At 43.8% G+C, this 26,219-nt stretch overlaps 1 protein-coding gene across 5 annotated transcripts in view; it reads right to left on the bottom strand.

Moving 5' to 3' along the window:
• LOC134206283 (inositol polyphosphate-5-phosphatase A-like) overlaps positions 1 to 26,219 on the bottom strand; it is a 134,304-nt gene that overhangs the window by 86,665 nt on the left and 21,420 nt on the right. For all 5 annotated transcript variants that reach the window (XM_062681979.1, XM_062681977.1, XM_062681980.1 and 2 more), the window contains one exon: positions 2,559 to 2,789. In XM_062681979.1, the coding sequence (XP_062537963.1) occupies positions 2,559 to 2,789 (231 nt within the window). The remainder of the gene's footprint in view (positions 1 to 2,558; positions 2,790 to 26,219) is intronic.

Raw genomic sequence — 26,219 nt, 5'->3', positions numbered from 1 at the left:
ATATGCTTGTAAAATTTATCTGGTGAGGCGACGAGAAGGAAAATTTGTGGATTAAAATTAAATTATCCGGCGATCCGGCGCTCACGAATTTATCACTCGCCATTCTATCCGGATAAAAATGGTGTGTGAGAATATTTCCTCACAGAGGGACCATGAAAAATCACTCTCCGCTTAATGGATTAATCGCAGGTTTTTATTCATATGAGTGAGAATTCCGAAGCCTGATAGTCATACTGGGGTTATGGGTTCTACTCTTATCGAAGGATGTGGTTTTGGTGTTTTTGAATCTTCCACATGCTGTGCATACGTCAGGGTTTGCAGAAATCGCTCTTAACAGATAACGAACAACGACAAAAGAGAAGCAAAAACTATTCCGAATCATAACAAGCCATGATAACAAATTTATCAAACTTGTATACAAGTGCGAAAAAACAGAAACAGATAGGCAGCCCTTACAGAAAAATGGTGGTTCTCGCTTTGTTTTTGGTCATTTCGTGTTGGTTACTGCACAGCTGCGTAGAACAAGTTGAAATGCATCATCAGAGGTAGTGCTCCCCACATTTGGAGCTTTCTAAAAGAAATTTATCATGGGGTATACCATCCCGAATCAGTTCTCTATCATGACAACTTGCGAAAAAAGTCTCTCGCGGGATGCTACATATCGTATATGTATACAGAGATGATAAGTGAGAGACTTGCCCATTCTCTTTAGGATTCAATCCCTGGCATACGAACATCATTTTTCAAAAAATGTTACCACTTTTATGTTATTTTTAATGCACAAGAAAGGCAAATCTTCATCTAGATGAAATCATCCGAGTTTTGGTTTTTTTCTGGTTTCATTAAATTATTAAAGTTTATCCAAGGATGAAAATCTTTCATTCCTATCTTCTCTGCATGACTCAATATTATTGACATTAGTATTCACATTCATGAACAAATTCTGTCGTGACAACAACCAAAAGGAAGATCCCACGTCTCCATTGGAAGTAAAACTGAGCCGGCCTCGCCGTCATCATCCTCATGTGTGTAGCAAACCCACGAATGCACGCGAAAATTACTGTTGCGTGAACGTTGAGCCGCTCTTGACGGCCAGTAATCAATGCTCAGATGCCTACCTACGTCAGACAACAATAGCAATCAAGCGGGACGATGATCCGCCGCGGGCCGGTCGATGCATGAATGGATGGCGTTACTTTGCTGTCCTTGACGGAGGAAAATAGACACACGCTACACACAATGTAAACAATATCGATCGATCCGTTCACCCACCCACAATGTGTCTATATTATGGTATGTACCGTTCGGAATCAAATTACGCACCGTTGGAGTTTGCACAATTAAGTTTCTTAGGCTTAGCTCATCCGTAAAGGGCACGTTACGTAAGCGAAAGCTTAATACTCGATGGGGTCAAACACGATGGTTCTAGGACGTTTACGGGGTGTTGACTTTCACGAATATGGCTCTCATCGTTTTAGTTATAACACAATTGCAAATATATTGGCATCGGAAACTCCTAGTTTGAAAACTGTTTTACGGTGAATACAATAACCAACGTAAAGATAATAACGGTAACGATAAGTTGGGTAACAATTAGATTACTGGTTCGCTCGGGCGAATCCTTCGGGTTATAAATGTTCTATAATATCATTGTGGTTGATTGGCAAACCATTTAGAAATTCATTGTATTCAGAGGCAACGAAAGCTGACTATTGATAGTTGTTGCTGTGCATCTGTAGAGCACTCTGTTTCAAATCGACTAGAGGCTGATCACCATGAGCCAAAAGTTTGCGTTGGTTTTCAAAATATGCAACAGTACGGTATGATCTAAATTGCACGAAGCTAGATTACCGATGGTGTTGCTCGATGACGATATTCGTGCCATTGAATTTACGAGCTTCACAAACGCAACCATCTCGCGAAGTGGACACAAGAACGCGAATAGTCATCTTTCGTTCGGTTGAATTTTGTATAATATCATCAAACGGCCAGATAGAGTGCCCTCGGCATATTTTATGGGAGCTGGGATGGGCCTCGTTGCTCGTGTCTGATACGTAAACAAATTACTGTACACAAAGATACAGTAGCAGACAGAAAAAATGCACCAAATCCGTTTTCTCTACATATTAGCCAACTTATCGTAGCTAAATAAAATGAAGGCTATGCGGACGACATCAATAGCAGAGCAATTTGAGCCTTTTGTCCCAGTGAAGAGACGGTGAGGATCCCAATTAAAATTTGAAATCTTACCACTACCGAGAATCCAACAGCTGATATTCCTGTCAATGAATCTCGGTAATAATTTTGCCTATTAGCGCTTGAGCTTTTAATAAGCGCTAACATTCAACAAATAATGCTAATTAAAAAAACTCGCTAACAACAATGTAGGAGATCGCGAATATATAGAACAAACAAATTTCAAGATATCGGATCGAAAAGCAGAGCAAAACATCAATTATTACGGTATCACGGAGATTTTATGGAATTATCCCAAGGTCAATCCATCCATGACCGATATCGCCGCTATACGACACTTTTCCATTTGTTATTATTCCTACCGTGAAATGCTCCGCCGAGTTGTAGTCCTCGTCCAGGTACACCCGGATCCGGTTGTAGTCGGCCAGTTCGGCCGACTCGCACAGATTCTTGATGAACTCCTGCACGTACTCCATGGACTTGTCGTACGTTTTGCCGCCGACCTCCTGCAGGTGCAGCGCAATGAAGGCCGGCCTCCGGCTCGCCACATTGCTGAGGAATTCCTGGATCCAGATGCTTAGCAGACGGGACGGCTATTTTATGGACAGGGAGAGAAAGAAAGAAAACGGAAATCATTAGCATTTTATATTTTCTCGATTGGAGCGCATCAGTTCGGTATCACGGTCCGTGTCGGCGTCAGGAAATGCGATTTAATCTCCGCAGTATACGGATCGTAATAAGGGGTCCTCTGGCCGAGTGGAATAATCTTTCATCACGCAAAAACTTCGTTCCGTGCTGACGGTTACTAAACTGTTAGCCCTTTAGGGGCAATCAAAATCATTCGATAAAGGTCATAAACTTATTTTCATATAGCAATGGGATAGATACAAGTCATCCAAAAGGACTCTTTCATTGCATATTAATTGGTCAAACTCTTAAAAGCCATCCATCAAATTTAGATAATCTGATACAAATTACAACCCCCGTTTACTTCTGCAATCAACAGAAATGCCCATATATGACCTACACCCGTCCGGAAAGGGTTAATCAATATTAAACAGTCATGACATGACGGCATTCATTCATTCCGGCCGTTCCATTGAAGAAAGCGCGTCGTCGTCGCCGCCGTCGGTCGTCACCGCCGATTTAGTGATAATGAATGTTAATGCAAAAGCAACCAACAAATCAAACGAAGCCATACCATGCCGATGCCGATAGTCGGTGGAAAAGGAGCGAAGTAGGTTTCCGTTATTATGAACGAAAACTGCGCTCTTACCGACAAAGAGGACAACAACAAAAATGTACTTACGTGCATGGCGGCGGCGACGTCGTCGTCGAGGAGGACGGCGTCTGAGCCGCTCCGATAGATAACGCTTTATTTAGTCGACCGGTTGGATGAGTTCGTTGGGGTCGAGTAAGTGTGTTTTACGTAGGTTCGGCGTACCTACGTAAATTGCAGCTCGGAACGCATTCGGTAAAGGGACTTATGAATATTCACTCCACTTTTTCCCTTCTGCTTTATGCATTCAAGGATGTAGCCAATCGGTAGATGCATAATGCCTCTGCTTCTACTGAACGAAGTTTGACTCATTTGCTAACAGTAATGTGACCAGTAAGCGTCCTGCGAAACGCGGGACGCCTTTCTGGATTACACCACTGGCTTCGAAATGAACACGACAAAAGAGCATTTCGCATAGATTTTGGGCTGAAAAAAAATTAAAAAAATGTTTGTAAAGCTGCATAGAATACAACTTTTAAAATTGAAGTTAAAAAATACAGCGTCCCGCAAAACGCGGGCTAAAACAATCGATATTCAGTGGTTATCAAATGCACACGGACACGCCAACTATTTCTACACCTTATGCAAATATTGATCACGGAGGAAATTTATCTTTGCATGACGTCTTGCAATTGTCTTTGGGATCAAAAACTGAAACCACGTCCAATAGCTCTCGTATGTTTTGGATCTTCTTTACGAAAGTAGCAAAACATGTCACGTCCGATGCCATGAGTGAGATGGTTTCAAATTCTCTGCAGCTGAACGATGTTTGCAAGCTTATACCGGAGTGAAGCAACAACAATGAACAATAGTTTACGCTATGTCGCTATGTATCCTTTAAAGTTGGCGTAGATTGAAACTATAGAGAAAAAGCGATGATGGAGTCAACCTTGCCGGCAGGGATATTGTTTAGAGAACTTTGTACACCGTGGTACCACAGAGAACAGACATGGAGGCTCATATAAAATTTTCTTGAAAACGTGTGTAAAGCTCCACAACGCCTCCAACGCAGACTGCTCGACATACATACTCAATCTAACCAAGCGATGGCGTTGGCTTACACTACGTAAACAAGGTGATACTACCATATAGTGACAATTCGGAATGAACGCTAAAAAATAAAATACGGCATTTTTTTCACTAACATTCTTGGCACACTAGCACCGCGCAACAAGGGCATAACGACATACTTCAAAATGACCAGTACAAAGTTTTACACAACTTCGCAACATAAGATGTACGTCTGTTCTCTGTGGTGGTACTAAGTACTGCGAGGCGTATACATTTTTGAGCGTGATTATTTTTTGTACTGTTATTATGAAATAATTCAATGATCTTCATCTTAATGTATTACATATTTGAAACTGGTTGTATATTTTGATTACTTACATAACATCATTGGGGCTGAATCAAGCCTATCGATTTAAACAATAAATATCGCTCATCTTGATATTTTCATCAGTCGATGGTCTTATCAATATAGACTTATCGAACGTTAACTGTAGAAGAAAACTTATCTAAGTAAGTACTTCTACTATCTATGTTAGCATCAAAGGTCTTGTAATCGAGAAATTGTTCAATCCAAGAGCTACCTTCAGCATGGTCTTTCTTTATGGCCACGCATTTTTTCGTACGACTAAGAAAGGTCCTATCTCAGTACGTACTTTGGAAACGTCATTCATAATCCAAATGATAAGCTTGGCAGAAAAAACTCCGCAATTAATAACTATGGAAATGGTTAATGAATATTAAGCTTCTTCTTCTTCTTATTGGCATTACATCCCCACACTGGGACAAAGCCGCCTCGCAGTTTAGTGTTTATTAAGGCTCTGTCTCATTTCCCGAATTAAATTTAATTTTACTTAAAACTGACAGTTCGAAAATTTAAAAATCACCCGGCCATAAGAATGGCTGCGTGCTACCCAGCAATTCCAATAAGACATCGATCAAGAATGATTCGATATCTGTCAAAAGTAATCCTGCTCATCCAGCAGGGTTATTCGATAATTTTTGAACTGTCACTTTTAAGTTTAATTTGAGTTTAATTATCCAATTGAGACAGACCCTAAGCACTTCCACAGTTATTAAGGTCACTCCTGACGGAATCCAAGTTTAAAATTGGCGGCGCACAACTGTCATTTTTGTTGATTTAGCTTTGCTGCGTCGCAGCATGCGTGAAATAATAAAAATGACAGTTGTGTGTTGCTTCCGTATCGAGTGGTGTGCCCCCGAAAACGCGAGCACTTTTTAACTGGGATTCCGTCAGGAGTGACCTTAACTGCGAGGTTTCTTAGCCAAATTACCATTTTTGCATTCGTATATCATGAGGCTAACACGATGGTACTTTTATGCCCAGGGAAGTCGAGACAATTTCCCAACCGAAAATTCTCTAGACCGGCACCGGGAATCAAACCCAGCCACCCTCAGCATGGTCTTGCTTTGTAGCCGCGCGTCTTACCGCACGGCTAAGGAGGGCCCCATAGCCCCAATGAATATTAAGCAGCGATGCGATAATGACTCGGTTGTGGGATAAAAAGAAAACAAAAAAAATACTCACAACACGTGACAATATTTTGGAACGGATCCGTATTGGAGAAAGGTGCCATTTCTGGCTCATCGAACCGGTTGAACCGCTGATTGATCAACCAGCAAATAAGTGAGTTTGACAAAAACACGGACGAAGTCGTAGTCGGGGCGTGAAGATAGAGATGTGCGTCGCCGCCGATACTTCGATGACATTTACTTCCAGGGTGCAGCAGCCGTTAAAAGTGTAGACAACAACCTTCCGTGCACCATGTTTACCGTACTCGTTACTGAGTGGCGATACCGGCGTGTGTTGTTAAACCTGCTACTCTATGTTTTGAGATTTTCACAATATTCACCATGAGCTCATGGAAGAATGGTGGTTGGAAATCGATCAAATGTATGGGAAAATCAGGTATTTTGCAAATTTATGGAAATGGTGGTGTTTTAGAAGAAAGTAGTGATAAAGAATGAAGTATGAGATGAAAAAAATATCTCCTGCACTTAGTTGCCGATTCCAATAGAGAAATACGCTTTACGCCTTAGACACACGAAAAAGCAGCTAAAAGATAAAATGACTATTGCATTTCGGGGCTCTCCTTAGACGTGCGGTAAGATTCGCGGCTACAACGCAAAACCATGCTGAGAATGACTGCGTTTGATTCCCGGTCCGGTCTAGAGATTTTCGGGTTGAAAATTGTCTCGACTTCCCTCGGCATAAAAGCCTCATGACACACGAATGCAAAAATGGTAACTTCATTGGCGTAAATAAGGGGGGACTAGGGGGCTTAGCCCTCGCTAGAAAAAATAGCTCCCCTCCTTAGGATATGAAAAGTTAGTTAGCAGTGATATCAATTTTCAACATATAGCATAATGAATTACCGAAAATGTTTGAAGACTAAAGAGTTATCTCTCATGTTCACTCTTTCATACTTAATTAAATGAGTGGAAGAAAAATTAGCTTGTTTCTGAATTCTGAAGAAGATTCTCATCAGCATCCGAGAAGGATTCTCATCAGAATCCGAGAAGAATTCTCACTTCAATCTCTAAAGAATTCTTTTCGGATTCATCGAAGTATTCCAATCGTAATCCAGAAGAATTCCTACTGGATTCTTTCCAGTATTGTTTAGCAATACCCTTGGGAATCTGTGAAAAATACCCTTTAAAATCCATGGAGGATTTGCTTTAGAATCTCTCGTTGATTTGCTCCGGAATATCTCCAGATTCGTTTTAAGATTGGTTATGAATTCCTTGACAAATCAAAATCCTTCGGCGATTTGCTTCGTAATCCTTTGAAGATTTAATTCGGAGTCTCCCGACGTTTTGCAAATGATCTGCGTTGGGATCTCTAGACGATAAGGAATCCGGTCGACGATTAGCTTCGGAATCCCGCGAAGAATTGCTTCAGCATCATTCGACGTTTCGTTTCGGAATACATCGACGGTTAGCTTCAGAATTTCTCATAGATTTTGTTCAGAGTTTGCTTCGAAGTCCTTCGACGGATTGCTTCGGAATCCTTCGACGATATGCGTCTTCATCCCTGGAACATTGCTCATGAAATACCTGGAACCATCATATTGGAATTCCTGGAGGGTTTTCGACGAAATCCCTGGAATATTCCCCTTCAAATTCCTGAAATATTCCCGTCGAAATTCCTGGAGGGTGAAGGATCCCTGGTACATTCTCGTCGGAATCCTTGAAATTTTTCCGTTGGAATTCCTGAAACATTCCCTTCGAAATCTCTCTTCATGATCCCTGGAGGCTCCCATCGGTATTCTTGAAGGATTCATGTCCAAATATCTAGAGATTCCCGTCGGGGTCCCTGGATCATTCCAGTCAGGATCACTAAAGGATTCTCATCAAAATTCTTGGATCTTGGGAGAATCTCGGCAGAATCCATGGGAAGTTGCACTATTTTTTTTTCATTTGAGATAGATAGAATATTTATGAAGTATGCAAATATATCCACTGCCTGACGCTAGTCGAGCGCAATTAAACACAGACTGTGAGTTGTTGCTCACACGTGCACACGTGCACGTGCTTGAGAAAAGAGAATAATATGAATGAGTGTGATGGATCCGCAATTGCCTAGGCGGTTGGACTGCATTTGTCACATTACCGCTGATAACTTGATGAGATGTTAAAATGTTCGAGAATTTTCAAAAAGAGGGTAAATTTCAAGAAGAAATATAAAGGGGCTATAGCCCCCCCTAGGCATCAGAGGTAGTTACGCCAATGGGTAACTTGGCTTAGAAACCTCGCCGTTGAGTACTGTGGAAGTGGTTAATGGCATGATTGACATGATTGATATAAGACACAAAAGATCAGACGACAATATCAATATTTTGTAATTAAATATCATGAGAAGCTTCATTCGAGGAGAAGCTTAAAAAAATCATGAGGAGATCAAGTAATGCTATTTGTAAGAAGTGATCAATATCATGTGCCATTAGTTTGTTCTTATCCATAGCATATCTTGATGTTTAAATGATATTTCGGTGCCAATTTTAGATATTGTTGCCTGTTCTTTTATCTCTTATACCAATAAAGTTTTGTTATTTTGTTTATGGCTTCTGTCCGGGTAAAGATATCTGAATTGCACGTTGTTCTGCAAAATTCTTTTTTGGAATTCCTGATCATAATACCTGGTTTACAGTTCGTCTTTGAGTGATAAAACGGCCTACTTTTCCATACCAACAAAATGGGTGCTTTGATAAACATTATGCAACTCAAATGGGTTGCATAATATCCATTATAGCACTCATTTGGGTGCTATAATAAAAAAACCAACATCGGAACAGTAGTTACATGACTACATTTTACTGAATTGGCTTGGGATAGTGTATTCTCTGCGTCGCGTAGTAAATGAAATAGTTTGATGGACATAACTTTTCCAGAGGCGATTCACTTTAAGGTCTGAGGGAAGCTCTCTCGCGGTAGAGCGCTAAGTATTTTGCAGGAAGCTCTTTTTACTTCAACCAAGATTTATAAATTCCATACAAAAGTTACCATTTCGGGAGAGCAGCCAACAGCATATTTTCTTGTGGTGCACGGCAGGAAACGAGCGATGAGAGCGGTAGAAAGACTGTCAACTTTGTATCTAGCGTGACACTAGAAAAAAGCGTATTCCTATTTGTGAACACGAGGATACCAAATATATGAATTGAAATCAAATATAGGAATGATATCAGATAAACAATTGAAAATAAATAAGACAAATAAGACAAATGAAACAAATAAGCAAAATAAGACAAATAAAGCAAATAAGACAAATAGGAAAAATAAGAAAAACAAGACAAATTCCTACGGAAGTCCCTCCAGGTATTCCTCCAGAAGTTCCTCCGGGAATTTCTCCGGAAGTTCCTCCAGGAATTCCTCCGGAAGTTCTCCAGGAATTCCTCCGGAAGTTCTCCAGGAATTCCTCCGGAAGTTCCTCCAGGAATTCCTCCGGAAGTTCCTCCAGAAATTTCTCCGGAAGTTCCTCCAGGAATTCCTCCGGAAGTTTCTCCAGGAATTCCTCCGGAAGTTCCTCCAGGAATTCCTCCGGAAGCTCCTCCAGGAATTCCTCCGGAAGCTCCTCCAGAAATTCCGCCGGAAGTTCCTCCAGGAATTCCTTCGGAAGTGCCTCCAGGAATTCCTCCGGAAGTTCCTCCAGGAATTTCTCCGGAAGTTCCTCCAGGAATTCCTCCGGAAGTTCCTTCAGGAATTCCTCCGGAAGTTCCTCCAGGAATTCTTCCGGAAGTTCCTCCAGGAATTCCTCCGGAAGTACCTCCAGGAATTCCTCCAGAAGTTCTTCCAGGAATTGCTTCGGTAGTTCCTCCAGTAATTCCTACAGGAATTCCTCCGAAAGTATCTGCAGGAATTTCTCCTGAAGTTCCTTCGGAAATTCCCCCGGAAGTTCCTTCGGGAATTCCTCCGGAATTTGCTCCGGGAATTCCTCCGGAACTTCCTTCGGAAATTCCTCCGGAATTTCTTTCGGGATTTCCTCCGGAATTTCTTTCGGGAGTTCCTTCGGGAGTTCCCTGGAGGATCTTCTGAAGGAATTCCTGGAGGAACTTCCGAAGGAATTCCTGGAGGAACTTCCGGAGGAATTCCTGGAGGAACTTCCGGAGGAATTCCTGGAGGAACTTCCGGAGGAATTCCTGGAGGAACTTCCGGAGGAATTCCTGGAGGAACTTCCGGAGGAATTCCTGGAGGAACTTCCGAAGGAATTCCTGGAGGAACTTCCGAAGGAATTCCTTAAGGAACTTCCGAAGGAATTCCTTAAGGAACTTCCGAACGAATTCCTGGAGGGTTTTCCTAAGGAACTCCTGGAGGAACTTCCGAAAGAATTCCTGGAGGAACTTCCGAAGGAATTCCTGGAGGAACTTCCGAAGGAATTCCTGGAGGAACTTCCGAAGGAATTCCTGGAGGAACTTCTGAAGGAATTCCTGGAGGAACTTCTAAAGGAATTCCAGGAGGAACTTCCGAAGGAATTGCTGCTTTTGAATTATAAGATACATAAGACAAATGAAACAAATAAGACAAATATTATTTGTTTCATTTGTCTTATGTATCTTATTTGTCTTATTTGTCTTATTTGTCTCACTTACACCAGCACCACTGTTATCACCCAAATACTTTTCAAAGCTTGTGTGGAAACCTTGTACAGAAATCCTCTCACGATATTTTCTAATGTTGTTCTAGAAACGGCTCATGTTTTTATTTTCCAAAACCAGCTGGAGTTTGTTTATTTTGATTTCCTCATTGCGTGATTGGTCGGCGCTGCTGCTGTTCTCTCGCCGAACCACTGCATGAGTGATATATTTCTTCCCCATTGTTGCCAATTCCTTTTGTTCTCCGTCTACGGCAAATTCTCAAGCAATTGTAAAATGCATAATGATGAAAATTTCATTTTTTTTTATTTAATAATTTTGGCGACACTGACAGCGTCATTCTGGCGCGCTGAATTGGGCAATTTTCTCTCAGAGAGTGCTACCACGTGCTTTTTTAACGGAAAACCCTTCCCTCAGACCTTAAGGCTTGTAGAGCTATGCAATGTGGCACGATAACATAGAATCTGATTGTTCTCTGCAGCAACATTATTTATTGACAAGAATTATCATGTGGAGTAAATCAGAATTTACAATTTTGGTACAGATTAATCATAATAGAGCTCATTTTTCGTCATTGCAAAAAATAGCGTGTGCGACTCGTTGCAAAACTCGATTTTTTCAGCACTCGTAGTATTTATCCAACTCGGCAACCCTCGTTGGATAAACATACAACTCGTGCTGAAAAAATTATCTTTTTGCAACTAGTTGCACAAACTACTATTCACAAAATTGCTAGATTGCGATGAGACGAAAATGTTTGATTTTGAGTATTATCTAGGTTTTCAATAAATATGTTTCGATTTGGACAGAAAACATTCAATTCAAATGAATTTGGAAACTCCTATGTTTTTTCTTTTGGATTCTGAAAGCATATAAAGATTCATAATGATTCTCAATAGCTGTAGAAAAAACGTAAAAAATATAAATACATCTTTTAATGACAAGTTAAAGCCAGGAGTATTTTCTTTTTCTCAAAAAGTTCAGAAGTTTATCCGCATTACCATTTTTTTTATAATTTAGAAATCTATTTATCTACATTTTCATTTCATAAAATTGATCAAAACTTCTTTTGTAATCAGTTTCTACCAAAGTCTTGGTATTTCAAATTATTTATTAAGAAATTATCAGATATAATTGCGAATTGAAACATAATCCATCTTGAAATTCGTTGCATTATATTTTAGCAAAACTATCTTAAAATACATGATAAAGTACTTTGTGATGAAAGTACGAGTCATTCTCTGGAATAGTTTGAAAAAATCGTTATTTTATGGACGGAATCATTTTTCATTTTCGAGTGTTCGGGTTGACATGTTCCCAGCATTCACGAATACGAATTGTGCCATATTTATGTTGTGGAATCGTTTACCGTTTTTATAAAAATAACGGGCAATTATAAACCAAAGGTTTTATAAGGAAATAGGAAGATCTTTTAGAAACTCTATATTATTTACTTTAGTCAATTCAGAGTTGTGAGCAGAACTGGAATTTCTAATTTTCAATGAGATGTCACGCGATGTTTACATATCTGCTGCTTTCAATATCTATAAAAACGCGAAGGATTGATGGCATGCTACAAAAATCTCAAAAAATGTTGGCATGAAAATGTATAATATCTGCTTTATTTTTGTGTTTATTACCACGTTCAACCCGGTGAATTAAAGGAATATAATTTCGGTTCAATCAAAGTTAATTGCCTATTTCCGGGGATTAAACCACCCGACTTGGACGTTAATTTACAATGTTATGAAACTCATATGTGAATATGTACGTTATGTGGAAGATATTGATTTGGAAAATGTATTGGAGGTAACCACTTTCCCTTCGATGGGACTCGAACTCGTATTTGGCTTGAGAAATGGATTGCGAGTGATTTGACTATGCGTCCAATATGGGAATCTCGAGCTCGTTCAGTAGCCGCTAGGTTGCAAAGGCCGACGGAGGTCCTTCGTAGCTTAGTTGGTTAAAGCACCAGTCTAGCGTACTGTAGAGTCATGGGTTCGAGTCCCATCGAAGGGAAAGCGGTTACCTCCAATACATTTTCCAAATCAATATCTTCCACATAACGTACATATTCACATATGAGTTTCATAACATTGAATATAATTTATTTATCGACTAGTCACTATTCTTCGCATATATCTATTAAAACAATTTAGAAATTTTAATTTTGAAATAAAGCACAACATCCTTTATGACTGCCTTTCATGCAAAATTGATCAAAGAAGCCACGATTCTTTTATTTGGTCGCCTGAAATAGAAAAAGGCGCTTCGCTCTATCTTATGACAATCACGACCTTACATATGAGGCTGGGAAGTTATTTATGGGCCCACGAATGACTCGCCGAGTTTGATCAAGCTTATCTCTAGCACTTTAATGTGCTTCTTCGACTTAATCCTCGTCGATACCCACACCAATAAAATATTTATCCGAAATTAAAAAGCCCTAAAAATTATAATTATTTCATCACCAAGATTTCGGCTAATTTTCACATCCAGGTATGAGTGTTGATTGTATTATCGTGGTTGATAAAATAGACCATCAAAGTTGAACGTTTCAACCGAAGGAACTACATTCATAAATTCGTTTGTCCATGTAATGTACATCGCATAAAAATTAAGGATACATATTATGTTTTTGTCGTTATATAAAAGAAGAGCCGAGCCGAAAACTTTCCGAGCCTTTTGATCCAAGTTTTCGTTGCTAGGCATACGTTGGCTCACATATGTTGTTGTCATTCAATATTGCAATTCTTCACGGCTTTGGTATGATTTACTCTTTAAGTTTACTGTTTCCTTAAAACTTCTTCGCGTTGGGATAGCCATTATTGGCATTTTCGCCAAATCGTTCGACTACGGTATATGGATTTTCGGATAAACTGATACGGCTGATCAAGGCAACGATGGATCGGGTGATGTGCGTAATTCTCTCCAAAACGCGCAGAGCGTTATGGCAAGGGTCTTTCGTGCCTGCTATTCAATATCGTTTTGGAGGGAGTAACACGAAGGGCAGGGATTGGCACGAGTGGTACGATTTTTACGAAGTCCATTCAGCTATTTGGTTTCGCCGACGAGATTGATATTACGGCACGCCACTTTGAGAAGCTGGAAGAAGTTATGCACTGTACAGGCCACTTTTTCTCTTCTCTGGCTAGCTTTCCACGGTTTACCAGCAGCCATCCATGACGCTGGCCCAATCCTGCACGTTCCGCCGCTAATACGAAATTTTCTCTTCTTCGGGGGAGTATCTACCTCGCTATTTCAGGGGCTCTATGGTCCCTACTGTGTCTCAACTGTTGAATACTCCGCAGCTTGGTTCAACGCCTTTTTCAGCTCTTTCGGCTTTTTGAAAGCGCGTTCTATTCATGTTAGGATTTCTTTCACGGCGGATTGAATGCTCTTGATCTTATTGTGAACATTGTGTTTATGTTTCACGAAGTAATCTTCCGGATCGGATTGTGGTCTAAGAAGTTATGCCCAAAACTCAAAATATTATTTTTTACGCAGAAGGCGTAAAACATAATAAAACGCCAACAAAAAACAGAACTATACCTACCTACATCAGCTTTCTAATTTTCATATCAGGAGATTTTTTTGGTCAAAGAAAAAAAATATCCATGTGCAAACGAAAAAACACGTCGATATAGGCCGCGCCGTCGCCACTGATAAAAATCACAATAAACGCCGCCACCGAAGATATCCGTATCGGCGCACACCTCTGCGTGTGGAGCTGTTTGTCCGTGTTCGCAATAATAACGATGATTGTTTTATGACTTTTTTACCATCGTGAGATCCTTGATGATGCGAAGGAGGACAGTTGATGCGCAGCTGCTGCGCTGAGAACTCCCATCCCCTCACGACGGCGACGACGACGACGATGGTTAGTTTCTCTGCAAATCCGGCTTCGAACAATTCAAAGATGACAAGTTGCGTCGTCGTCGTCTTCGTCTCGAAACTAGTTTCCAGCAGTGAGAAAGCGCGATGCGATACTCGAAATGAGACCGGGGGCGTGATGAAGTTTGTTCAAAGTTTTATGTTTGACAATTAAAAATAAATTAAGCATGAAATTCATAAAACTATCATTAGGGTAACTGTTCCAGTTCATTAGTTCAAACCTCATATATGTAAAACTCTGTCCAGTTAGAATCCGGAATCATTTATTGCATAAATAGCAGCGGCACGGAAAGTGACCGCTGCAAGAATTATTTTACTGCGGTATGTCTACCTAGGCGCCCACTTTCGGTGGTATAAATTTCATGGTGTTTCGTCCAGCGAGTCAAAAATTATTCCAGATAGAAGCCGAGAGGAGAGAAAAAATCTGCACAATTCTGTTGATAATTCTGCTCATCGACGGTGGAACCTACGTCAAAATGGATTTAGGACAGCTTCCTGACCAAACATTCTGTATGGTGACGGCACGAGGAGTTGTTCCTGCGAGATTAAGTTTGCTTTTATGGACAAATTTGCCAAAAAACTGATGATTTGGCGAGGGATATGCAGCTGCAGAGCAAAGACCAAAGTGTTCGTGACGAATAAGACGATGGACTCTAAGCTGTACAAGGAAGAATGTCTCAAAAACCGCGTACCAAGTTTCATGAAAGCCCATGAAGGTCCCGTGAAGTTTTGGCCAGATTTGGCGAGTTGCCACTACAGCCGGGAAGTCATCCAGTTGTACCGCGATAATAACGTAGATTTCAACAATAATAATCCACCCAACTGCCCGCAGTTCTGGCCCATCGAGACGGAAGCTTAAGAAAAGTGGATAAACAGCTCGGGACGCGGCTCAGATGACCAAAATGTGGAACAAATGTGTCAAGGAAGTTGTCTCCGGAGGTGTGCAGCGTTTGATGAGAGGAATAAAGAAGAAAGTGCGAATTGTCACTAGAAAACTAGACATGGTTTCTATTTTTTTCTTAAAGTACAATAAATTACCTTTGTTTTGATGTAATCACCTTATTTGTATGTCAATCCGTTACCTAGATACAGATGTTTTATTATTCCGGATTCTAAATGGACAAAGCTTTATATACAGTCGACTTTCTACATCTCAATTTTCTATATCTCGATATCATTCCCTATGTCGATGGTTTCCTCGTTTCCTCCAATCTACATCCATTTGAGCATTCTACATCTCGTCTCGATGTATTCTGATCATATTTTGTTCTCGATTTACTTTTCTTATGTCGATATGTCCAAAATATTAGGCTACTAGACCATCTTTGGACAATAACAAACCAACCAACATCATGAAATGACATTTGTTATGTTGTAGTTTTTCATAGCAACGAGCTTTTTTGGATTTAATACCCATTTCAATTTTCCTTCCATTCCTCGATCTTTCCCTATCCCGTGGAGACGCGACTGCACGCAAAAAAAAGCGTTCCCAAATTCGTGAACCAGCAAAAATACACCGTGATTTCATTCACGGATTCGGGAACACCAGTCACGTTTTCCAGAACGTTCCAGAAAACGTGACTGTATTCCCGAATCCGTGACTGTTGTTCATGAAAAAATACACCATGAACTCGTTAGTTCACGAATTCATGAACGCTTTATTTTGCGTGTGTAGATGAATAAAAACCTACTTCAATTCGCCTAGTAACGATACTGTATTCCTCGCATTTAGCCAAAATACCACCCTTGTATGGTTTGATATACCGTTTTCCTTACCTACAACTTGTATTGCTCCGTTCGGTTTCTATAAGCAAGTGGCTTAAGCGCCACCTTCTTTTTCTGAAGGACTGCTAGCTCGTTTAAATTTGCCCGGATGAGACTGCCTATTCAGAACAGATCTTATTTCAACCAGAACCGAAGTTCACACTCCGACACACAAAATAGATGCCTACGATCCATTAACCAAGTTCAAATCCTTCGAATTCAATATCAGACTTAATCTAAGAAAAATATATACAACCCTCGATGTTCTACCAAAAAGCTTAGCTTAAAGTAAGAATGAACCAGTCAGTAAAATTTATTACGAGACGTTTGATTGTGCAGTGTAATTCTAAATTGAAAGTAATTAAATCACTTTACAATTTCACGGTCGCGAATTTTAATCGATCGAATTAATCGAATCCAATTTATTATTGCAACTAGTTTATTTTAATTCAAGAAAATCTAACTTACCCTGTGACGTCATGTAATCTCTAAATTTATCCCTTATTTGATAGATCGTGAGCTACTTGGACAGTTCTAACCTGATCGGTGGGGCTTTCGATGGATTCCCGCTGTGGACGTTCCACGCAGTCGAAAAACAGGAACTCGGCTCGTTTCTCGTGGCAAAATTGGTCAACCGGTATCCCTGGTCGTCACCAGAGTTCGTTGTGGGTTACTTCCAAGTAACCGATCGGAATACCCACGGGACTCGCGCGCAGTTTCGAATCTCGGAATCTCCCCGTCCCCTAGCGAAGTGGAGTGCCGCCGGTCGTAAAAATTCGGCAATTTCCCGCGGCTTGTTGGCTAGAGAGATCACGGTCGTACTCTACGACGGGTGTTACTCGATCTTCAAACGACTTTGGCCAAGTTTCGCTTGAGCTCCGGACGGATCCTTGATCCCAGACTAACAGCCCACGTTGTTTGGGCTTCACTGTCCTGAATTACAAATTATTTAACTTTCAATTATTCGAAGATGTATCTCAAAACTTTTAGTTTCGACAAATTGAACCGTTTAGATTTAGAGTAATTTAATTTAGATTTAAAACTTTTGAAATTTTACTCAGACAAATAATCAACTATTTGATTCAAAACGCTCCACAATTGTGAATAGCCCATCCTACTTTGTATTCTATCTTAGTTCTTTATGTGTTTCACGTTCTACCAAACGATTTCTACTCTTATAACCTTCCATACTAACAATCCCAAAAAATCCCGTGGCGCCTATGAGAGGTCGTGAAGTTCTCCGCATCTTTCTTGAGTAGGTGTTCCAACTAACCATCCTTCCCCTTCCCCAGCATTCGCAAGTACGTGTGTTCGCCGCAACAGCCCCTCGTATTGAACAGCTCTAAAGGTGATCGACGTGAGCCTCCATCCGTGGGCATGAGATCGTTTGACGGCGATAATGTTTCAAACTAGATGATTGGCAAAACGGAGGATCAACAACAAGACGGTGATAATTAAAAGTGAATCTGATTACACCTAAATTTTGGGTCGTTGATCATAGCTGGAAGAACTCCAACCGATACTATCACAACATTTTCTTAAAGATTTCAACCGGAATATGAGGAATTCGTTGTCGAATGTGCGCCAAACCCGGTCGCAGACGAGGGCTCAGCAAGCGAATGCGAACCTCGCACCGGGTAACGACGACGAAAAGGCATCGAGTGAGGTTTCGGATGATTCTTTCGTCCCATCAATCGTAGATCGAAACGGAGGTGAGTTGTTCGATTGTGCTGGTTGCGATCGGCCGAATAACTCTGAGCGGTATATGGTTCAGTATGATAACTGTGATCATTGGTACCATTTGACCTGTGCCGGTGTGAAAGCGGCTACGGTGCGCTCGAATAACTTCGTTTGTGCGGTGTGTACGTTAGCTAAATCTCGTCGAGCGCGTAGTCAGGCAAGCAGTATTTCGAGCACGCCGAGTGCCCGTCAGTCGAAAGTGGAACGTGAGCTACAACGCCTGGAAGAGGAACAGAAGTTGCTCGAGGATTTGACCCGTGAGCAGATTGAGAAGGAACGTGTTTTGAACGAGAGGGAACTTCGGGAAAAGCTAGAGCGAGGAAAGCAGTTTATCGCTCGCAAACATGAGCTGCTGAGCCGTCAGGATGAATAAGGAACTAGTGTGCGTAGTTTGACGAGCAGTCAGAGAAGCGCAAAGCGGACCGAAGAGTGGGTAAGACGGACTGAAGCGGTTGCCCAGGCCATCGTTGAAGTACCTGAGTCTGCTTCTGCATCTATAAGCATCGATCAACCACTTGAAGCAAGTCTGCAAAATCCGCAGGCAGTGCATCCTTCTTCGACACCTCTGAAGACAGCGGCATCTGCGGTTCTACCACTCATCGGAGAAGATAGGGTTGGTGCGGGATCAGAGGTGAAGTCGATCCCGAGGACTGTGGCCAGCATCACTATCGATGAGGAATCTGAGCTTTCAGCTGATGGCGCCATCGGTGGAGAGGTGATTCAGCAGGATCAGGATAAGAACCTGGTGGGCTTGCCCCTAGTTGATCTGCAGCCGTTGACAGATATACTGAATGTCGGTGAGGTTGTGCCAACCGGTGCAATTAGTAAAACGAGTCGAATTGGAACCCATTGCTACAAGCGGTGGAGCATCGAAACCGGTGAGCTCCGGAAACAAAATGCGCTACAATTGCAACGGCAAACGGAAGCGGAACACCGAGTTATTCAAGAGCTAGTGGAAAAGCATCGGGTGGACATCGACACAAGACGGAAACGTGAACTTGACCTGGTTAGGCGGATTAAAAATCTACAGTAGTGGCAGCACGCTGAGGAGCTGAAACAAGCACGTGATTCGGAGGGCGATTTGCGAGCTCAGCTTGCAAGGCAAGGCCATGGACGATTAGAACTGGACGCCCAAGTGAAATCCCTGGAGAAGCTACTCGTCGAGGAGCAAGAGCGAAGACGCACTTCGGAAGCAGATTTGCGGCATCAGCTGTCACTACGGAATAGGGAATTCGAGGCGCTGCAACTTTAGCTAGCAGAACTGGAGACTGAAATTCAGTGTCTGCGGGGCACCGCACAGCAGCTGCAATCCCAGTTAGAAGCAGCTCAGCAACGCGAGTACGAATCGGATCGCCAACGAAATGAAGCGGTCACAGAGTATTGGAACCTACACGACGAAGTGCAACAGTTCGTCAGGCGTAATCAGGATCGGCCAGCAGATGAAGGTTCTCCTCCATTACCCCCTCCGCCAGAGTCTTGGTTTGAAGCGGAAAATGCAAATAACGTTGAATGTTCCAATCGCGTCGAGTCAGATCCTTGTTTTCCTCCTCCTCCTCCAATTTCGGTAGATCCTGGTTTGGTTAGTGGTCAGCGAATTACGTAGCACAAGCCGGAATATTGGGGGGTGGAATTCGGAACATGACTGGTCCCAATTCCTCTGCAAGTATCCATCCACATATCCAATCACAGCCTCAAATATCGTCCTTTTTGAGCGGTTCTTTGGGTCCGACGCCACAACAGATCGCTGCTAGACAGGTGGTAACCAGGGAGCTCCCCACATTCTCCGGAGATCCGATCGATTGGCCCCTATTTATTAGTAGCTATCATCATCATTCTACACAGGCTTGCGGGTACACCGACTCCGAAAACCTTTTGCGCTTGCAACGTAGCTTGAAAGGTAGCGCAAAGGATTCAGTCAGCAGTATCTTGCTCCACCCGTCGACAGTACCACAAGTAATGTCTACACTGCAACAACTGTACGGTCGCCCGGAACAGATTGTGAACAACATGATCGCCAAGGTTCGGCCAACACCCCCTCCGAAACCCGACCGATTGGATACACTGGTTAGTTTTGGACTGATAGTTCAAAATCTCTGCGGTCACCTGAAAGCGGTCGGCTTAGAGAAACATCTGGCGAATCCTATACTTCTGCAATAGCTCGTTGACAAGCTACCGGCGACGGTGAAGTTCAGCTGGGCCCTCTACCAGGAGCAAGTACAAGATGTGGATTTGAACGTGCTCAGCAGCTACATGGCGAGGATATCTTCGGCAGCAAGTGGCGTAACTCAGCTGTCCAATATTCCACAGAAATCTGGAAAAGATGAGAAAGGTCGCTTGAAGGAGAGATCGTTTGTGAACACGCATGTTTCCACGGATAAAGCGAAAGTGAGTCGCCAAGAAAATGCAGAAAAGGCGGGAATCAGAGGTGGAAAGCAGGGAGGGCAGAGGGCAGAGGACAGCAGGGACTATGTCCAAGGGCTTGACGATCCCTCCCCAGGCCATCTGCGAGTTGTGGGGCTTGCCTAGGATGTGGTGGGGTTTGACAGTGGGCCCTGCTAAACCTCTATAAAAAGCTGCATGTATCCGCAAGTAGGCCCCACCAAAGCGACCGTGTGCCGCTCAAAGCGCACAAGCCCAAGTCCTGGTGTTAGGTGGGACGCTAAACAGCCCTGACACGACGGCCCTCCGACGAGACAGGAGGTTTGCGCTGGCCCAATAAGCCGCCTAGAAAACCAATCATTACGAACAATATAAGAGATAATGCGACTCGATATAATCGGCAAAGACCTAGGCGACGAATACAGGATCACGATTGGAAGCTTGGAACATGGAATTGCAAGTCGCTAGGTTTCGCAGGTTGCAGGAGATTTGCTGGACAGGACAGAAAGTGTGGAAAAGCGGGCATCGAGCGGCTACCTTCTACCAAAGCTGTGGCACCACCAACGAGCTGGGAACCGGCTTCATAGTGCTGGGTAAGATGCGCCAACGCGTGATTGGGTGGCAGCCAATCAACGCAAGGATGTGCAAGCTGAGGATAAAAGGCCGTTTCTTCAACTATAGCATCATCAACGTGCACTGCCCACACGAAGGGAGACCTGACGACGAGAAAGAAGCGTTCTACGCACAGCTGGAGCAGACATACGATGGATGCCCACTGCGGGACGTTAAAATCGTCATCGGTGACATGAACGCACAGGTAGGAAGGGAGGAAATGTATAGACCGGTCATCGGACCGGATAGTCTGCACACCGTATCGAATGACAACGGCCAACGATGCATAAACTTCGCAGCCTCCCGCGGAATGGTAGTCCGAAGCACCTTCTTCTCCGCAAAATATCCACAAGGCCACATGGAGATCACCTAACCAAGAAACGGAAAACCAAATCGACCACGTTCTAATCGACGGTAAATTCTTCTCCGACATCACGAACGTCCGCACTTACCGCAGTGCGAATATTGAATCCGACCACTACCTCGTTGCAGTATGCCTGCGCTCAAAACTCTCGACGGTGTACAACACGCGTCGAAGTCGGACGCCGCGGCTTAACATTGGGCGGCTACAAGATGGTAGACTAGCCCAAGAATACGCGCAGCAGCTGGAAGTGGCACTTCCAACGGAAGAGCAGCTAGGCGCAGCGTCTCTTGAAGATGGCTGGAGAGATATTCGATCCGCCATTGGTAGCACCGCAACCGCTGCACTTGGCACGGTGCCCCCGGATCAGAGAAACGACTGGTATGACGGCGAATGTGAGCAGTTAGTGGAAGAGAAGAATGCAGCATGGGCGAGATCGCTGCAACACCGCACGAGGGCGAACGAGGCACGATATAAACAGGCGCGGAACAGACAAAACTCGATTTTCCGGAGGAAAAAGCGCCAGCAGGAAGATCGAGACCGTGAAGAAACGGAGCAACTGTACCGCGCTAATAACACACGAAAGTTCTATGAGAAGTTAAACCGTTCACGTAAGGGCCACGTGTCACAGCCTGATATGTGTAAGGACATAAACGGTAACCTTCTTACGAACGAGCGTGAGGTGATCCAAAGGTGGCGGCAGCACTACGAAGAACACCTGAATGGCGATGTGGCAGACGAAGATGGCGGTATGGTGATGGACCTAGGAGAACGCGCGCAGGACATAATTCTACCGGCTCCGGATCTCCAGGAAATCCAGGAGGAGATTGGCCGGCTGAAGAACAACAAAGTCCCTGGGGTTGACCAACTACCAGGAGAGCTTTTCAAACACGGTGGTGAGGCACTGGCTAGAGCGCTGCACTGGGTCATTACCAAGATTTGGGAGGAGGAAGTTTTGCCGCAGGAGTGGATGGAAGGTGTCGTGTGTCCCATCTACAAAAAGGGCGATAAGCTGGATTGTAGCAACTACCGCGCAATCACATTGCTGAACGCCACCTACAAGGTACTCTCCCAAATTTTATGCCGTCGACTAGCACCAACTGCAAGGGAGTTCGTGGGGCAGTACCAGGCGGGTTTTATGGGCGAACGCTCCACCACGGACCAGGTGTTCGCCATTCGCCAAGTACTGCAGAAATGCCGCGAATACAACGTGCCCACACATCATCTATTTATCGACTTCAAAGCCGCATATGATACAATCGATCGGGACCAGCTATGGCAGCTAATGCACGAACACGGTTTTCCGGATAAACTGACACGGTTGATCAAAGCGACGATGGATCGGGTGATGTGCGTAGTTCGAGTTTCAGGGGCATTCTCGAGTCCCTTCGAAACCCGCAGAGGGTTACGGCAAGGTGATGGTCTTTCGTGTTTGCTATTCAACATCGCTTTGGAAGGTGTAATACGAAGAGCAGGGATTAACACGAGTGGTACAATTTTCAATAAGTCCGTCCAGCTATTTGGTTTCGCCGACGACATAGATATTATGGCACGTAACTTTGAGAAGATGGAGGAAGCCTACATCAGACTGAAGAGGGAAGCTAAGCGGATCGGACTAGTCATCAACACGTCGAAGACGAAGTACATGATAGGAAGAGGTTCAAGAGAAGACAATGTGAGCCACCCACCGCGAGTTTGCATCGGTGGTGACGAAATCGAGGTGGTAGAAGAATTTGTGTACTTGGGCTCACTGGTGACTGCCGAAAATGACACCAGCAGAGAAATTCGGAGACGCATAGTGGCTGGAAATCGTACGTACTTTGGACTCCGCAAGACCCTCCGATCGAATAGAGTTCGCCGCCGTACCAAACTGACAATCTACAAAACGCTAATTAGACCGGTAGTCCTCTACGGACACGAGACCTGGACGATGCTCGTGGAGGACCAACGCGCACTTGGAGTTTTCGAAAGGAAAGTGCTGCGTACCATCTATGGTGGGGTGCAGATGGCGGACGGTACGTGGAGGAGGCGAATGAACCACGAATTGCATCAGCTGTTGGGAGAACCATCCATCGTTCACACCGCGAAAATCGGACGACTGCGATAGGCCGGGCACGTAGCCAGAATGTCGGACAGTAACCCGGTGAAAATGGTTCTCGACAACGATCCGACGGGCACAAGAAGGCGAGGTGCGCAGCGGGCAAGGTGGATCGATCAGGTGGAAGATGACTTGCAGACCCTCCGTAGACTGCGTGGTTGGCGACGTGTAGCCATGGACCGAGCTGAATGGAGAAGACTCTTATATACCGCACAGGCCACTTCGGCCTTAGTCTGATTAAATAAATAATAACAGAGGTGGAAAGCCGAGAGAAAAGGATGCCGCACCGAGTAACACGAAGTCGTGCTCCGTTTGCAACGTCGACAGTCATCAAATCGACAATTGCTCGTCGTTCAAAGGACTCGATCTGGACGGCAGATGGAAAGCGGTAAAAGCAAACAAATTGTGCGCTCGTTGTCTCACTTCGCATGCGCGATGGCCGTGTAAGGGAGAAGTGTGCGGAATCAACGACTGCCCAAAACGACATCATCGACAACTTCACTTCGAGCCACCAATGTCATCGAAAACTACCAGTGCGGTGGTTACAGTTCGTCGTCTACGCTTTTTCGGATCCTCCCAGTAACCCTATTTGGGAAACAGGGACAGTTCAACACATTCGCATTCCTCGACGACGGGTCATCAGTAACACTCGTAGAGCGGTCCATTGCCGACGCACTCGGTGCAAGCGGAGAAGTGAAGAACTTGAACATCGAATGGACCGGAGGCATAAACAAGACGATTGCTGGAACAGAAGTCGTCACGATGGAGATTTCCGAGGCCGGTGGAAATAGGCGGTACAGGTTGTCCGAAGTCTACACCGTCGACAATCTCGGACTACCACAACAGACCACCGATTACGCAGAGCTCGTTAACCGATACGCGCATCTCAACATGCTGCCGGTGAAGAGCTTCCGATGTGCTGTACCAGGAATCCTAATCGGTCAAAGCAATGTTCACCTACTCGCTACTCTAAGGCTGCGGGAAGGTGAATTGAACGAACCGATCGCAACGAAGACCAGGATCGGATGGGCAGTTTGTGGCAATGTGCGGAAACCACAAGCCAATACAGTGTACAAGCAGCTACACATACATGCTGAACCATCTGTAGTAGACCTCCACGAGTACGTCCGGCGCTTCTTCGACATCGAGAGCATGGGTGTGGCGGTGGTGCCAGCCGTGAGAGGTGTTGAAGAACAACGTGCGAACAATATCTTGGAAACGACCACACGACGGTTGAACGACAAGAAGTACGAGACAGGTCTGCTCTGGAAGCACGATTACGTGGAGTTTCCAGATAGCCGGCCTATGGCAGAACGACGCTTCAAGTATCACTCGCAGTTCATCAAGAACCTAAACGCTACAGAGCAGGAAGCAGAGTTTCCACGAGGTGCGGCCGCAGTGAAGAAGCGGCATTACGTGGACGATTACGTAAACAGTCACGATACAGCGGAAGAAGCGATCGAGGTGCACAAGCGAGCGGGATTCCATATCCGTAATTGGATGTCAAGTGATCGGAGCGTAGTCGAGAAGTTGGGTGAAGCGAACCAGAAGCCGTCAAAAGACATGTTATCGGAGAAGGACATCGGACTGGAGCGAGTGTTGGGAATGGCGTGGATACAGAGAGAGGATGTCTTCGTATTTTCACTGCAGTTTGGCGAGAAGGTGCGTATTCTGTTGGCAGACACCAAGATTCCCACGAAACGACAAATGCTCCGACTTGTTATGAGCATCTACGACCCTCTAGGTTTGGTAGCTTCGTTCGTGGTCCACGGGAAAATTATTATCCAAGATGTGTGGCGGACAAAAACAGATTGGGACAGCTTTATTCCTGAGGAAATCGCTAAGCGCTGGACTGAGTGGATAGTGTTGCTGAAGAAGATGGTCGAACGGCGCATTCCACGGTGTTATTTTCCTAGATTCAACCCGGAAAGCTTTAAAACCCTGGAGCTACATGTTTTCGTAGACGCGAGCGAGCAGGCGTTTGCAGCGGTGGCATATTTCCGGATAATAGATCAAGGGAAGATCAGAGTAGCACTAGTCTCTTCGAAAACGAAGGTTGCACCGCTTCAAGGACTCTCGATACCTCGGCTAGAATTGATGGCTGCGGTGTTGGGAGCACGCCTACGGAAAACCATCGAGGAAAACCACACGTTAAAAACCAAAAAACGTTCTTCTGGAGCGATTCGACGACAGTTTGCTCGTGGATCAAGTCGGAAACGCGTCGTTATCGGCAGTTCGTTGCCTTTAGAGTCGACGAAATATTGAGCAACTCGAGCATCGATGAATGTGTAACGAATTTATTATCCTCGTTGGTGCATTTTGACCAGACGACTTAACGTCACGAGCAAAAAGCTTCCAATCGCAACTTAAGCCCACTCTGGTGGCAGATAGAGAAAGCACTGAGCATTTAAAAAAAAAGGCGATATAATTTGAGCACCACACAGATCTCATAACTCTGATCTCAAAACTGTTAAAAAATTTCAACTTTGATTGTCTTTTGCTATATCCAAATTTCGAAATGAAATTTTGCTATATGCGAAATGAGACAGGAAGAGGGACCTTGAAGACTGAATGAGATGGCAATGTATGGAAAATGCGTTCTTCTCAAAATTGTCGATGAGGGTAATTGTGTGTGAAACAAAATCGGTTAGAACAATTGTTCCTCGCGTGCCTCGAATCATTTTCGCACTAGTTATTGAGTCAAGTAGTCAAACTCAGACCAGTTTTAAAACTAAAGCTAGAATAGCGAGAAAACTGTGCTTTCCCAAGTGGTATCAC

This window comes from Armigeres subalbatus, chromosome 1 (genome assembly GCF_024139115.2).
Source record: "Armigeres subalbatus isolate Guangzhou_Male chromosome 1, GZ_Asu_2, whole genome shotgun sequence".
NCBI classification, from domain to species: domain Eukaryota; kingdom Metazoa; phylum Arthropoda; class Insecta; order Diptera; family Culicidae; genus Armigeres; species Armigeres subalbatus.
Note: the sequence above shows the minus strand (reverse complement) of the source record. Positions and strands in the feature narration are given on the sequence as shown.